Source organism: Octopus sinensis, linkage group LG22 (genome assembly GCF_006345805.1).
Source record: "Octopus sinensis linkage group LG22, ASM634580v1, whole genome shotgun sequence".
NCBI lineage: Eukaryota > Metazoa > Mollusca > Cephalopoda > Octopoda > Octopodidae > Octopus > Octopus sinensis.
The window spans coordinates 16,583,219-16,600,943 of record NC_043018.1 but is presented as its reverse complement, the minus strand read 5'-3'; the positions used below and the strand labels follow the sequence as shown (position 1 = coordinate 16,600,943).

The window sequence follows — 17,725 nt, the reverse complement described above, 5'->3', positions numbered from 1 at the left end:
GCTCAACAAACCTTAAGGTTGATCAACGACCGATTCTTGGAGAGACCCTTGCTTATTATCAATGACCCTTTCCAACATATCCTGTTGCTGGAAACATCAAGAGTCTGCAGAGTTTTATTATGTTTAAGCATCTCTCCTAAGGCAACAGCTCCTTCATAACCAAACCCGTTGTAGGCAACATTGAGAGTGTTTAGGCAATTGTTAATCTAAAATATAATATATAATTACGATATGTATGTATACACTGCAACATAATTTCTTTTCCTCAACAGGCCCTGCCTTATTTAACATTGTCCCGAGGGAGATCAAAGAGGAAAAGGATCCCATCAATTTTAAACAGAGTCTGGATAGATTCCTTCAAAGAATACCAGATAAGCCACCCATAATTGGATACAACTCACCCAACAAGAACTCACTACTTGAACAAAACTTGACTTAAACAAAACTTGACTTAGACAGGATTCGAATAATCCTATCAGGTGGTGCTATTAAGTTAGACATGGCCTGGACCAATCTTTGGTCGAAACATATCTAAGTTTATTTATCTAAGTTTATACATATATAAAATACAAAATGGGACAAGGTGGAAATAAGTCTACAAATTTATGAATACCAGGCTGGTATAGAGAGAATTAGGTAGACTAGTACGTAAAGAGATGAACATCAAATACAGAAGTCATCTTGTGTTAATATCAACCTGAAAAGTAGATGATATATTCAATAGCATACCTTACCTTGATACCATTGCAAATAGACACAGCTCCTGGCCAGCGGATGTGATTCCAACTCATATCTAATATCTCGATACTGTTGTTATATCCTGCGATATATATAGTGATATATAGTGATATATAAGCAAAATAACACCAAATATATAGTGCGTGTGTTTTTATTGGCTAAACTGGCAATATGACCATTCCGAAATATATAAATATATATATATATATAATACATATATACATATATATACGAATGTATAAGCGTCTATAAATGTGTGTGTTATATATAATATATATATAATACTTATATACATATATAATACATATATACATATATAATACATAGATACACATTTATAGACATATATTTATATATATACAAAATATAATACACTTAAGGTTTTCTTTTCATGTGATTTTGCGAACGAGGTATAGCATTTTTTGCTCCGTCTAGAAAAATATAAACATTATACATATATAAACATTGTCTTCTCCCGACAGATTTGGATGTGAATATGCTAATCACGGTTCTGTTTGTCACAGGAGAACAACTTCACCATTGCGTCAAATACGTTCGCTATATGTTCATAACGCAGTCCGTTCATTAACGCAAATTATTGTGGAAGATTAGGTATTTCGTTACCGTTGCGTGTCGCCAGCTAAAAGTATCCCCGGGTCAATAAATCTAAAACGAACATATAATCTTGCTTTTGATATCGGTGAACAAACTGACCATCGGCTCACAACAGCGATTAGCATATTCGCGTTCGAATATGTCGACTCGTTTTCGTCGAGTGCAATTATAATTACAACGATAACATTCATACCAACTATAATCTAAACTCTACCACCAGCATACAACCGAGTAGTAGCGACATCATCATCGATAATAACAACATTTTCTTTGTTAATGATGATATTGGTGATGAGAAAACTGTGAATAATTGCACACACTCACGCACACACATGTACACTTACTCGCACGCACATACACATACACGCATGCATATACATATCAGAAACGTTAGCACGCCGGGCGAAATGCGTAGCCGTAGGTATTTCGTCTGCCGTTACGTTCTGAGTTCAAATTCCGCCGAGGTCGACTTTGCCTTTCATCCTTTCGGGGTCGATAAATTAAGTACCAGTTACGCACTGGGGTCGATGTAATCGACTTAATCTGTTTGTCTGTCCTTGTTTATCCCCTCTGTGTTTAGCCCCTTGTGGGTAGTAAAGAAATATATACATATCACTTTCTCTATTTTTCATTCGTTCTCTCTTTCTCTTTCCTTCACAAGTGTGTTGGGGGTATACTGACCAATGGCTTGACCGATATACTGGACTCCTCTGCCTTCTAGATTGTTCAGTTTCAGACAGAATTCCACAATTGAATCAGAATTCTGTAGAAAAAGGGAAGAAATAATGACGATTAAGAAAGAAGAGTAAATATCTAAATAAATGCATTTAGGTGTGTGTGTGTGTGTGTGTGTGTGTGTGTGTGTGTGTGTGTGTGTGTGTGTGTGTGTGTGTGTGCGTGTGTGTGTTCGTGTGTGCGTGGTGTGTGTATGTGTGTACGCGTGTGTGGTGTGTGTGTGTGAGCGTGCGTGTGTGTGTATGTGTGTGTATGTGTGTGTGTGTGTATGTGTGTGCGTGTCTGTGTGTGTGTGTTTGTGTGTGCGTGTATGTGTGTGTATGTGTGTGTTGTGTGTGTGAGTCTCTGTGTGTGTGCGTGTGTGTGTATGTGTGTGTAAGTGCGTGTATGTGTGTGTCTGTGTGTGTGTGTCTGTGTGTGTGTGTCTGTGTGTGTGTGCGTGTGTGTGTGTACATTTTCCCCATCACAGACATGTGTGTATGTGAATGTAGTCATGCAGTGAGCGATAATATGCTCACCCGTTTCCGGCATGCTACAAAGTTTCAAAGCAACATAGCCTTAGCATAATGCCTTGTCTTCTGTTTGAAATTCCTCAGGAGTGGCTGTGTGGTAAGTAGCTTGCTAACCAACCACATGGTTTCGGGTTCAGTCCCACAGCGTGGCAGCTTGGGCAAGTGTCTTCTACTATAGCCTCGGGCCAACCAAAGCCTTGTGAGTGGATTTGGTAGACGGAAACTGAAAGAAGCCTGTCGTATATATGTATGTATAATATATATATATATGTGTGTGTGTATGTGTTTGTGTGTCTGTGTTTGTCCCCCTAGCATTGCTTGACAACCGATGTTGGTGTGTTTACGTCCCCGCCACTTAGCGGTTCGGCAAAAGAGACCGATAGAATAAGTACTGGGCTTACAAAGAATAAGTCCCGGGGTCGAGTTGCTCGACTAAAAAGGCGGTGCTCCAGCATGGCCGCAGTCAAATGACTGAAACAAGTGAAAGAGAAAAAAGAGAGTAAACAGCGTCACAAATGATGGACATCAGTCCACTGTATGCCTGATACATTGTCTTTCTCAAACTCCGAGGATGAGCATAGAGTTAGTTGCGATTTGCGGATTTACGGATAGAGTGTGGAAGCACTCCGTCGGTTACGGCGACGAGGGTTCCGGTTGATCCGAATCAACGGAACAGCCTGCTCGTGAAATTAACGTGTAAGTGGCTGAGCACTCCACAAACACGTGTACCCTTAACGTAGTTCTCGGGGATATTCAGCGTGACACAGAGAGTGACAAGGCCGGCCCTTTGAAATACAGGTACTACAGAAACAGGAAGTAAGAGTGAGAGAGAAAGTTGTGGTGAAAGAGTACAGCAGGGATCGCCACCACCCCCTGCCGGAGCCTCGTGGAGCTTTAGGTGTTTTCGCTCAATAAACACTCACAACGCCCGGTCTGGGAATCGAAACCGCGATCCTATGACCGCTAGTCCGCTGCCCTAACCACTGGGCCATTGCGCCTCCACAACCTTATCACAGTATTCAGATAAGAAGTGAAAGATCTATAAAAATTAAGTGTAAAAAAAGGTAATATACCTTTATGATTCTGGCGATAATTCTGCCGTATTCATCACTGAAGTGATTTTCTGAAAATAACAAATAACTCTTGAGTCAAGACTATTGAAAAGGTTGCAAGACGCAACGAAAATTTTAGGAAAATAAAAATAAGAAATAAGTGGAAATTTTACCGGTGAGTGTGTTACATTATAAGGCACAAAAAGAAAATAACTCTCCCCAGACACAACAGAATATGCTTCAACACACGAACTCATATAAAGAATCTTGCAAACCAAATCCAAAAGCGAAATACAATAAGTATTATTTTTCTTTCTAACCTTGGTACAAGGCCAGGAATTTTGAAGGGAAATGAGTAAATTGATTACATCGATGCCACTACTTGACTAATACTTATTATATCAACCCCGAAGGGATGAGAGACAAACTTGACCCCGGTTGAATTTGAACTCAGAATACGGTTACATATTTCGTCGCATGCGCTAACAATCGCAGCCAGCTCTCCACCTTAATAACGATAAGAATAATGCTTTATACTATGGGTATAAGGTCTGAAATTAAGAAGAAGGGCGCTAGTCGATTAAATCGAAACCAGTATGTAACTGGTACTTGCTTTATCGACCCCGAAAGGAAATGTTGACCTCGACGGTATTTGAACTCAGATCGTAAAGATGGACGAAATACCGCTAGGAGAATTCAGAAATCTGTTCTGCCCCTGTCGGAGCATAAGCAGCCACCTCTCTGAAAGCACCTCCGTTGATACCGTTAACATACAGGATACGGAGTGTAAGTAAATCTCGTATTCACTGAAAGTGGGCGATGAAAGTTCATCGGTTGGAGAGTTTGGTTTCACTGAGAGCCACTGTTTCTGTATTGCTAAAATATATTCCTCAAAGTGCGAGCTGATATCCCGCTAGTTAGTCCAGGATAGTCTAGTCTGGTTGTCAAAGTTGCTGCCACTTTGAGCCCTTCTAGAAACATAGGCTTACATCGCCTTTTGCTTGTATGTATTTTTTTTTTTTACTTGTTTCAGTCATTTGACTGCGGCCATGCTGGAGCACCGCCTTTAGTCGAGCAAATCGACCCCGGGACTTATTCTTTGTAAGCCCAGTACTTATTCTATCGGTCTCTTTTGCCGAACCGCTAAGTGACAGGGACGTAAACACACCAGCATCGGTTGTCAAGCAATGCTAGGGGGACAAACACAGACACACAAACACATTCACACACACATATATATATACATATATACGACAGGCTTCTTTCAGTTTCCGTCTACCAAATCCACTCACAAGGCATTGGTCGGCCCGGGGCTATAGTAGAAGACACTTGCCCAAGGTTCCACGCAGTGGGACTGAACCCGGAACCATGTGGTTGGTAAACAAGCTACTTACCACACAGCCACTCCTGCGCCTATGTATGTACAAGATATCAATTTATTCTATGACACATTGAAAATATACAACTGGCGTACTTACGTGAGAGGTCAAAGGTATTAATGCGAATATTTCCAACAATGTGAGGTATCAAAATAGTGAGTTCTTCCAATGTTATTTTACTGCTTCTAAGGTCCTGGATACAAAAATAGAGAAAGATCGGTACCTTTTCTTTCATAATTGTTTGTTTCTCATTATAAAAATGTGTGTATATTTCATATTCACTTTATTGCAAGCTATTGGTTGATGTTTATCGAAAAGGTTGTTATGAAATGGTATTATCTGCCACCAGTGCTTTCTTCTGTCCATGTTCAACACTTTTAACTCCTACTATTTAATACCACATACATAAGATACCAATAACACATTTAAAAAGTCAACACTGTAAACATCAGCTGTATGAGTCGCACAGTCTATCTCGCTCGTGATAGAGATGCTCGTATAGCGATTGTACTAATGAAGTCAGTAAATGGACGCGATATGAAGGAATATTACTGAAATTAGAAACCAAATCACTGAGTTGTAAATCTTTACGGGGCGACATTTTGGAAGCACGCATTGTTTATTAACTGTTGCTATTATATATGCAGATATATAATATATATATGGGAAATTACCACCTGTGTCATCTCTTATGAAAGGTAGAAGAGTCCAGTTTGCTGGACATTGTTGCAGAGCTGAAAACGAGGTAATTTCTACTCTTCTCCTCTAGAAGCCATCTGATCACGATACCAGAGGGCGCACACACTCCTACCCTGATGTAATCTCCAGGGATACAGGCATCTAGCAACAGGACCTCCGTAATGCTATGATGGACCGTGAAGTCTGGCGTAACATAGTGAATTCCATTGTCTCGACCACGGTCGAACAATGATGATGATGATGTGTGTGTGTGGTTTTTAACAAATGTAGGGCAAGTACAGACAATATAATAGTTTCTTACCAAATATCCTTTACAGTTTTTTGCAAGCTGTATATAATCAAAATCAATGGATTTCCGCAACTGCCCATCGACCTTATGGTTAAGAGTGTTACTATCTTCCATTTATCTGTGGATTATCTGAAATTAAAAGGACTTAAGCTTTTTAATATTTGCATTTGTTACTTGTCTTTGGTTAGGCACAAACAGTTACCGGATTAAGTTGGAGGGCATGTGCGAAACAGGATGATGTGATGTTCAAACCTATCCCAGTAGCATTCACAAGATTTATAAAGTTTAAATCTAATGCATTTTAAAACAACGCCACCAATGGCATTGATAGTGAACTGTATTGGCTCAAGTATTGGCTCGGTGTAATTTCTCTTGGATAAATATCGGCACCAGGAAGCGGACAACAAAGATACTGTCATGAGTTACTACCATTCTTCCTCAGAAAAAACTCTTATCCCGGCTTGCAGGCGTTTGACCAACTTCAACTGAAGGAAGTCCAATTTATGAAGACTTTCTTACACCAGCGTCCTGCATTGTCCATGTATTTGTATGTTTGTATGCTCTTTATTTCACGTTGCTCCAGTTCACTCAGCTGTAGAAATGAGTTGCGACGTCATTGGTGCCAAGCTGTATCGACCTTTGTCTTTCCCTTGGATAACACTGGTGGCGTGGAGAGGGGAGGCCGGTATGCATGGGCGACTGCTGGTCTTCCATAAACAACCTTGCCCGGACTTGTGTCTAGGAGGGCAACTTTCTAGGTGCAATCCCATGGTCATTCATGACCGAAAGGGGTCTTTACCCCTTATATCGTGTACACTTTTCACCTTACATCTCTCTTTCTTTTTTCCTTCCTCTTTATCCGATTTTACGTAAACTTTCAAGTAGATTGCAACATGTGTTTGCAATGTCCCCTTCATCCACTGCCCTTGTGGGGCAAATGAAAATTATCATCACCACCATCAGCATTATAGCAAGGCCATGAATGCTGAAATAAAGTCAATTACATCAAGCCCGTAACTTAATAATTGAAACTTATTTTAAAATTTCGAGGGGATTATAATCAAACTCAAACTCAACGGAATTTCAACCTAAAACGATGTTGATATATGTTTTACTAGCTTTACTCTCTTTACTCTCAGGACCACTGGTAACGTCATCATCGTCTTTGTCTATATTATTATTCCAACCACCAACACCGCCACCACCACCACCACCATCACCACCACCATCATGACCACCACCACCATCACCACCACCACCACCATCACCACTACCATCACCACCACCACCACCACCATCACCACCACCACCACCATCACCACCACCATCACCACCACCACCACCACCACCACCACCATCATCATCACCACCACCACCATCACCACCACCACCACCACCACCACCATCATCATCACCACCACCACCATCACCACCACCATCACCACCACCACCACAATCACCCATCACCACCACCACCATCACCCCACCACACCACCATCACCACACCACCACCACCATCACCACCACCCACCACCATCCCACCACCACCATCACCACCACCATCACCACCCCCCCCCCACCATCACCACCACCATCAACCACCACCACCACCACCATCACCACAACCACCACCACCACCATCACCACCATCACAACCACCACACCACCATCACCACCACCCACCACCCCAACCACCACCACCCCACCATCACCATCACCCCACCACCACCACCACACCATCACCACCACCAACCATCACCACCACCAACCACCACCATCACCAACCACCAACCACACCCACCACCATCACCACCAACCACACCACCACCACCACCACCACCACCACACACCACCATCACCACCACCATCACCACCAACATCACCACCCACCATCACCATCCACACCACCATCACCACCACCACCACCACCACCATCACCATCACCCACCACCACCATCACCACCACCATCACCACCACCACACCACCATCACCACCACCACCACCATCACCACCACCACCAACCACCACCACCATCACCACCACCACACCACCAATCACCATCACATCACCACCACCACCAAACCCCACCATCACCACCACCACACCACCACCACCACCACCACCATCACCACCACCACCACCACCACCATCACCACCACCATCACCACCACCACACCCACCATCACCACCACCACCACCATCACCACCACCATCAACCCACCACCAACCACCAACCACCACCACCACCATCATCCCACCACCACCACCACACACAACCATCACCACCACCACCACCCCATCATCATCACCACACCACCATCACCACCACCATCACCACCACCACCACCACCACCACCCCAGCCAACCGCCACCCCACCATCACCACCATCCCAACCAACCATCACCACCATCACCAATCACCCACCACCACCATCACCACCACCACCACCACCACCCCCACCACCAAACCACCACCATCATCACCACCACCACCACCATCACCACCACCATCACACCATCACCAACCACCCACCACCAACCACCACCATCACCACCACCCACCACCACCATACCACCATCACCAACACCACACCACCATCCACCACCACCACCACCACCACCATCACCACCACCATCACCACCACCATCCACCACCCCACCACCAACATCACCCCATCACAACCACCACCACCCCACCACCACCACCCCCCACCCACCATCACCACCACCATCACCCCCACCACCACCACATCACCATCACCACCATCACCCCACCACCATCACACCACCACCACCCCACCCCACCACCACCACCACCACCATCACCACCCACCACCACCACCCACCATCACCACACCATCACACCACCACCCCCACATCCCACCATCACCACCACCATCACCACCACCCACACCACCATCACCAACCACCACCACACCACCACCTCAACCTCACCACCACTCACCACCACCACCATCCATCACACCACCACCACCACCACCCACCACCACCACACCAGCACCACACCATCACATCATCACACCACCATCACCACCACCACATCAACCACCACAAAACCACCACCACCACCACCACCACCACCACCACCCACCACCCCCACCACCATCACCCCCACCCATCACCACCACCCTACCATCACCACCACACCACACACACCATCACCCCCCCACCATCACCACCACCATCACCATCACCACCACCACCACCACCACCACCATCACCATCACCCACCACCACCATCACCACCCACCATCACCACCACCACACCACCATCACCACCACCACCACCACCACCACCATCACCACCCCACCACCATCACCACCACCACCACCACATCACCACCCCACCACCACCACCACCACCATCACCACCACCATCACCGCCACCACCAACCACCTTCCCACCACCATCACCACCACCCACCACCACCACCACGACCACCATCACCACCACCACACCCCATCACCAACACCACCACCCCTCCCACCATCACCACCACCATCACACACCACACACCACCATCACCCCACCACCACCACCACCACCCCACCATCACCACCACACCCCCCACCAACACCACCAACCACCACCATCACCAACCACCACCACACCACCACACACCACCATCAAACCACCACCACCATCACCATCACCCCCATCACCACCACCACCACCATCCCCACACCACCACCATCACCACCCACCATCACCACCACCACACACACACCACCATCACCACCACCACCACCAACCACCACCCATCACCATCACCACCCCCACCACCACACCATCAACCACCACCACAACCACCACACCACATCACCACCACCATCACCACCACCACAACCACCATCACCACCACCATCACCACCACCACCATCACCAATCACCACCAGCCAATCACCACCACCACCACCATCACCCATCACCACCCACCATCATCCCACCATCCACACCAACCATCACCACCACCACCAACCACCACCACACCACCAGCACACCACACCACCACCACCAACCCACACCACCATCACCACCACCACACAACACCACCACCACCACCACACCACCATCACCACCACCACCACCAACCACCACCACCAAACCATCACCACCACCACCAACCACCCACCACCACCAACCACCACCACCAACCATCACCACCACCACCACCACCATCAACCACCACCACCACCACCACCACCCATCACACCACTCACCACCCACCACCACCCTCACCACCACCACACCACCATCACCACCCCTCACCACCATCCACACCACCATCACCACCACCACCACCAAACCACCACCACACCATCACCATCACCATCACCACCACCACCACCCACCACCACCATCACCACCTCTCCACACCACCATCACCACCACCACCACCACCACACCACCATCACCACCACCATCAACCACCTCCACACCACCATCACCAACCACCACCACCACCACCACCACCACCACCATCACCACCAACCACCACCAACCACACCATCACCACCACCACCACCACCACCACCATCACCACCACCATCACCACCATCACACCACCACCACCACCCCACCACCATCACACCACCCACACCCCATCACACCACCACTTTCACAAACCCACCACCACCACCACCCACATCACCACCACCAGCGACCACCCTCACCACCACCAACACCACCATCACCACCACCACCACCCACCACCCCATCACCACACCCACCATCACCACCACCACAACCACCATCACCACCACCATCACCACACCACCATACACCACCATCACCACCACCACCACCGCCACCACCATCACCACCACCACCACCATCACCACCATCACCACACCACCCCCACCACCATCACCACCACCACCCACCATCACCACCACCACCACCAACACCCACCACACATCCACCACCACCATCACCACCCATCACCACCATCACCACCACAACCATCACACCCCACCACCACCATCACCACCACCACCACCACCACCACCATCACCACCACATCACCACCAACCACCACCATCACCATCACTCCACCACCACCACCCCATCAACCACACACCATCACCACCACACCACCATCACCATCACCACCCACCACCACCATCACCACCCACCACCACCACCATCACCACCACAACCACCACCACCACCACCACACACACCACCACCACCCTCACCACCACACCACCACCATCACCACCACCACCACTACCTCACCACCACCACCACCCACACCAACCCACCACCACCATCACTCCACCCCAATCACCACCATCACCACCACCAACCATCCACACCACCAACCATCACCACCATCACCACCACAACCACCCCACCCAACCACCACACCATCACCACCATCACCCACCACCACCAACCATCAACACCACCACCCACCATCACCACCACCACCACCACCACCATCACCACCACCATCAACCACCACCACCACCACCACCACCACACCACCACCACCCCACCACCATCACCACCACAACCACCACCACCCATCACCACACCACCACCACCACACCATCACCACCACCACACCATCACCACCACCACCACCACCACCACCACCATCACCACCACCCACCATCACCACCACCACCACCATCACCACCACCACCACCACCACCACCACCACCATCACCAACCCACCATCACCACCCCCACCACCATCACCACCACCATCACCACCACCACCACCACACCATCACCACCACCATCCACCACCAACCACACCACCACCATCCCCATCACCACCCACCACCACCTCACCACCACCATCACCACCACCACCACCCATCACCACCACCATCACCACCACCACACCACCACCATCACCAACACCATCACCACCACCACCACCATCACCACCACCATCACCACCACCAACCATCACCACCACCAACCACCATCACACCATCAACCACCCCACCACCACCACACCACCACCACCACCATCACCACCACCACCACCACAACCATCAACCACACCACCACCACCATCACCACCATCACCCAACCACAACCATCACCACCCACCACCACCACCATCACCACCACCACCACCAACACCATCACCACACCACCACCACCACCAACCACCACCCACCCCCCCACCACCACCATCACCACCACCATCACCACCACCATCACCACCACCACCACCACCACCCAACAACCACCACCACCACCATCACCACCACCACCACCACCACCACCATCACCACCATCAAAACCACCACCACCACCATCCACCCACACCACCACCACCACCACCATCAACCACCAACCACCACCACCACCACACCACCACCACCACCACACCACCATCACCAACCCCACCACCACCATCACACCACCACCACCACCACCACCACCACCATCAAACCACCACCACCATACCATCACCACCACCACACCACCCAACCTCACCACCACCATCACCACCACCACCCCCACCACCACCACACCACCACACCACCACCACCACCTCACACACCACCACCACCACCATCACCACCACCACCACACCCACCAACCACCACCAAAACACACCACCACACCATCACCACCATCACCACCACAACCATCACAACACCACCACCACCACCACCAACCATCACCACCACCACCACCTCACCACCACCCACCACCATCACCACCATCACCACCCACACACCATCAACCACCACCACCCACCACCACCACCAACCATCACCACCACCACCACCATCACCACCACCACCACCACCACCACCACCACCACCACCACACCACCTCACCACCACCACCACCATCCTCAACCACCACCCACCACCCCATCACACACCACCACCACCACCATCACCACCACCACCACCACCTCACCACCATCACCACCACCACCACCACACCATCACCACCACCACCACCACCATCACCACCACCACCACCACCACCACCAACCACACATCACCACCACCACCACACCATCACCACACCACCACCACCCACCACCACCATCACCACCACCACCAACCACCACCCACCACCACCATCACCACCACCACCACCCCCCCACCACCACCACCACCACCACACACCACCAACCCATCAAAACCACCACCACCACCATCACCACCACCACCACCACCACCATCACCACCACCATCACCACCACCACCACACCACCACCACCCATCACACCACCCAACCACCACCACCACCAACCACACCACCACCTCACCACCACACCACCACCACCACCCACCACCACCACCACCACCACCACCACCACCATCACCACCATCACAACCACCACCACCACCATCACCACCACCACCACCACCACCATCACCACCACCATCACCACCACCACCACACCCACCACCACCCACACCACCACCACCACCATCACACCCATCACCACCACCACCACCACCACCATCACCACACCACCACCACCACCCACCCCATCACCACCATCACACCCACCACCACCACACCACATCACCACCACCCCACCACCACCATCACCACCACCATCAACCACCAACCACCACCACCACCACCACCATCACCACCACCACCATCACCATCACCAACCCACCACCACCACCACCACCACCATCTATTTCATAGGACAGGGATGCAATGGTAACCAAAGTGAAACTTCTCCTTAGGGACTCAATCTGCATACTAAATACATCGTATGGTATTGGAAACACATGAATGGTCAGGAACGGACATGTTTGTTCTGCAGATGACGACAATCGATTCAATGAATAGATAAAGAATTTTTTATGCCGGCATATTTACAAAGTGAATGTGTGTATAATCGATATTATTGATCAAAGTGGAACACGAAACTAATCGATACACTTACAGGGCGGCAAGCTGGCAGAAACGTTTGCGCGCCGGACGAAATGCTGAGCGGTATTTCGTCTGCCGCTACGTTCTGAGTTCAAATTCCGCCAGGTCGACTTTGACTTTTTTTCATCCTTTCGGGGTCGATAAATTAATACCAGTTTACGCACTGGGGTCATGTAATCGACTTAATAATACCTATGTCTGTCCTTGTTTGTCATCTCGTGAAGCTTTAAGTGTTTTCGCTCAATAAACACACACAAGGCCCGGTCTGGGAATCGAAACCGCGATCCTCCGACTGCGAGTCCGCTGCCCTAACCACTGGGCCATTGCGCCTCCACTGCTGTCACTGCTGTTGTTGCTGTATAATATCAATTCAGGCAAATCCTAACTGGTCTGGTGACCGATTGCATATTTTCACTTTAAATCGTAAGAAAACAATTGTTTGTAGCAATTCGACGTGTACGTCGAGCATGGAGAAATCTAGATATTGTAAGAGTGTGTGAGGAACTCTTGAAGGTTACGTGCCAGTGTATGTACAGTTGCGGCCAAAATGTTCAGAACGGCATTGTTTTCGTCAGAAAAGTAGGTATAAGTTTTTATCAAAGTAGTTTTATATTCTATAATTTTTACAGACAATAAATACAATATTAATTGTTATTGTCTGAGATTTTGGTGTAATTTGAGAGGATAATACAAACTTTATGGATTATTTAGTGATTTTCTGCAAAACACATGGCGGCCAAAATTATCAGAACGGTTGAAAAAATAACAAAATAATCAAACATGACAGAAAATACTGGAATTATTTAATATTTAGTGTGAAGCCCTTTAGCTTCAATCACACTCTGACATCTTCGACTGCATGAGGAAATTAAATTTTCAATTTCTTGCTGGGTGATCTTATTCCATTCTTCCAGAAGGGCATTCCATAATTGCTCAGTTGTTTTAGGATTTCTGGCTTTCGAACGTTCTCCTAGAATATTCCACACATTTTCAATAGGCTTGAGATCTGGGCTTTGAGCAGGCCAATCCATAACAATAACCTTTTCAGCCTTGAGGAAGTTCATGACCACCTTAGCCTTGTGACATGGGGCATTGTCCTGCATGAATATGGGTGGTCGCATAGTTGAATTTCTCAGCACAGGCAAGACATGATCTTTTACAAGTTGTTTATAAACTCCTGCATTTACCTTTTCATGTAATCGCACCAAAGGGCCCGCACCATCTCCAGATATCATCCCCCAAACCATGACACTTCCTCCACCGAATTTAACACTAGTCTTAAGGCATTTAGGCGACAATTTTTCACCTACTTTTCGATAAACGTACCTTTTCCCATCTGAGCCAAATAGCATAAACTTAGATTCATCACTGAAATGCACCGTTTGCCATTTTTCTTGAGACCACAACACATGTTCGGTTGCAAAGGTAAGACGACACTTTTTATTCTTGGAGCTGATCAGTGGCTTCACTGCAGGTGCTCTTGCTTGTAGGTCATGTTCAACTAAACGACGAGACAGTTTTTCGAGATAAAGTTTTCTTCAATACAATGCTCATTTTCCGAGAAACAGCAGCAGCAGTTTTAAATCTGTCCTTTTTAACCAACTTTACCATAGCACGATCTTCTCTCTTGGTCGTTTTTTCTTGGCCTACCTGTAAACTTTCTTGCTTCACACGAACCACAATCATCGTAGACCTTAAGAATACCGTGTACAACACTTTTTGACTTGTTAACAATCTTTGCAATAGATCCAATACTTAAATTATCCTTCCTTCGAAGCTTAATAATCTGCTGACGAATTGGTAACGGAGTAAGTGGCATTATATTAACAAAGTACACTGCAAATATTCTTACTAATGTTTAGTAAACGAACCGTCACGTAAACAAATTCAAAACATTAGAGTTCGCCGGTTAAATATACTAAAACACGGAGTAAAAGCAACCGTTCTGATCATTTTGGCCGCCATGGGTTTTGCAGTAAATCACTAAATCATCCATAACTTTTGTATTATCCTCTCAAATTGCACCAAAATCTCAGGCAATAACAAATAATATCGTATTTATTGTCTGTGAAAATTATAGAATATAAAACAACTTTGATAAAAAAATTATATCTACTTTTCTGACGAAAACAATGCCGTTCTGAACATTTTGACCGCAACTGTACATGATGATCGTATGCATTTGTGCGTGGGAATGTTCTGAAGTGTTTGTAAAATATGCTTGACAGCGTATTTGGATATGGTTATCGTTGCACAGGTAGTAGAACGTGTGGTAAACCGTTTCAGTTTTTGTAGATGTTTGTATGAGTGAGGAGTATTATGTGAAACGGAATAAATAATTGTGGGTAGCAGTGTTTGTGCAGGTTCCTTTGAATGGTGATGGTGGTGGTGGTGGTAATGGACAGTGAATACGACTGGTGTGAGTATCGAAGTGCAAGCTAGTGATTATATTATGTGATATTTTAGAGATGTATTACTCTCTTTCTCTTTTACTCTTTTACTTGTTTCAGTCATTTGACTGCGGCCATGCTGGAGCACCGCCTTTAATCGAGCAACTCGACCCCGGGACTTATTCTTTTGTAAGCACAGTACTTATTCTATCGGTCTCTTTTGCCGAACCGCTAAGTGACGGGGACATAAACACACCAGCATCGGTTGTCAAGCAATGCTAGGGGGACAAACACAGACACACAAACACATTCACACACATATATATATATATACATATATACGACAGACTTCTTTCAGTTTCCGTCTACCAAATCCACTCACAAGGCTTTGGTCGGCCCGAGGCTATAGTAGAAGACACTTGCCCAAGGTGCCACGCAGTGGGACTGAACCCGGAACCATGTGGTTGGTAGACAAGCTGCTTACCACACAGCCACTCCTGCGCCTACTTGTTTCTTTTTAAAGTGATGCTGAGAAAGAAGAGAATCTTCGTTTTGAAAAAAAAACTGAGTTATTTACTTACCAGTGGTATAATCTCTTTATTTTGCTGCTTTTGACTGACTTACTAGCGAAGGACAAGTGACTGGAAACGTTAGCTTGTACACTCCTTTCATCAGCTAAACTAATCCAACTACCTCCTCTGCTATCAAACACTCCTATTGATAAATATTAAGTTGATTTCATGCCTCATTCCAGATAAATAAAATAGGATCAGACTTGTTACGTTTGCTGTCTCCTGGCTTTTATTTATTTATTTGTTTGCTATGGATATTTCTTGATGTTGACTATAATATTGAGGACGTCACTGATTATGATATTGATAATGATAATGATGATGATAATGATGATGATAATGATGATGATAATGATGATGATAAGGAAGGTGATGTTGATTTTTGTCGGTGCTATTATTGATGATGATGATGATGATGATATGATGATGATGGTGATGATGTCAGTGGTTATGGTGGTGGCGACACTAATCATATGCATACAATGAGTTCAATAAAATGCATAATTTTCCTTCAAGTGTCTCATCTCTGTTTCTCCTCTCTCTCTCTCTCTCCCTCTCTCTTTCTCTTTCCTCTTTCTCTTCTCTCCCCCTCTTTCTCTCCCTCTTACTCTCTCTCCCTCTTTCTCTCTCTCTCTCTCTGTATCGCTGTCTTTCTCTCTCTGTCTGTCTGTCTGTCTGTCTGTTTGTCTCCCTCTCTCTCTCTCTCCCTCTCTCTCTCTCCCTCTCTCTTTCTATTTCCTCTCTCTCCCTCTTTCTCTCTCTCCCTCTTTCTCTCTCTCCCTCTTTCCCTCTCTCTCTCTGTATCTCTGTCTCTCTCTATATATATATATCTGTCTGTCT

The 17,725-nt window shown here is 47.4% G+C and overlaps 1 protein-coding gene across 1 annotated transcript in view; it reads right to left on the bottom strand.

Moving 5' to 3' along the window:
• The window catches only part of LOC118767482 (leucine-rich repeat-containing protein 74B-like), a 22,184-nt gene extending 5,087 nt beyond the window's left edge, over window positions 1–17,097 (bottom strand). The window contains exons 1-7 of the mRNA XM_036512106.1: window positions 16,895–17,097; window positions 6,032–6,148; window positions 5,131–5,224; window positions 3,674–3,723; window positions 2,035–2,116; window positions 735–820; window positions 12–206 (exon numbers count right to left, since the gene is read on the bottom strand). Coding sequence (XP_036367999.1) covers window positions 12–206; window positions 735–820; window positions 2,035–2,116; window positions 3,674–3,723; window positions 5,131–5,224; window positions 6,032–6,133 — 609 coding nt within the window. The 5' untranslated portion in view covers window positions 6,134–6,148; window positions 16,895–17,097. The remainder of the gene's footprint in view (window positions 1–11; window positions 207–734; window positions 821–2,034; window positions 2,117–3,673; window positions 3,724–5,130; window positions 5,225–6,031; window positions 6,149–16,894) is intronic.
• Window positions 17,098–17,725: the final 628 nt, after the last annotated feature.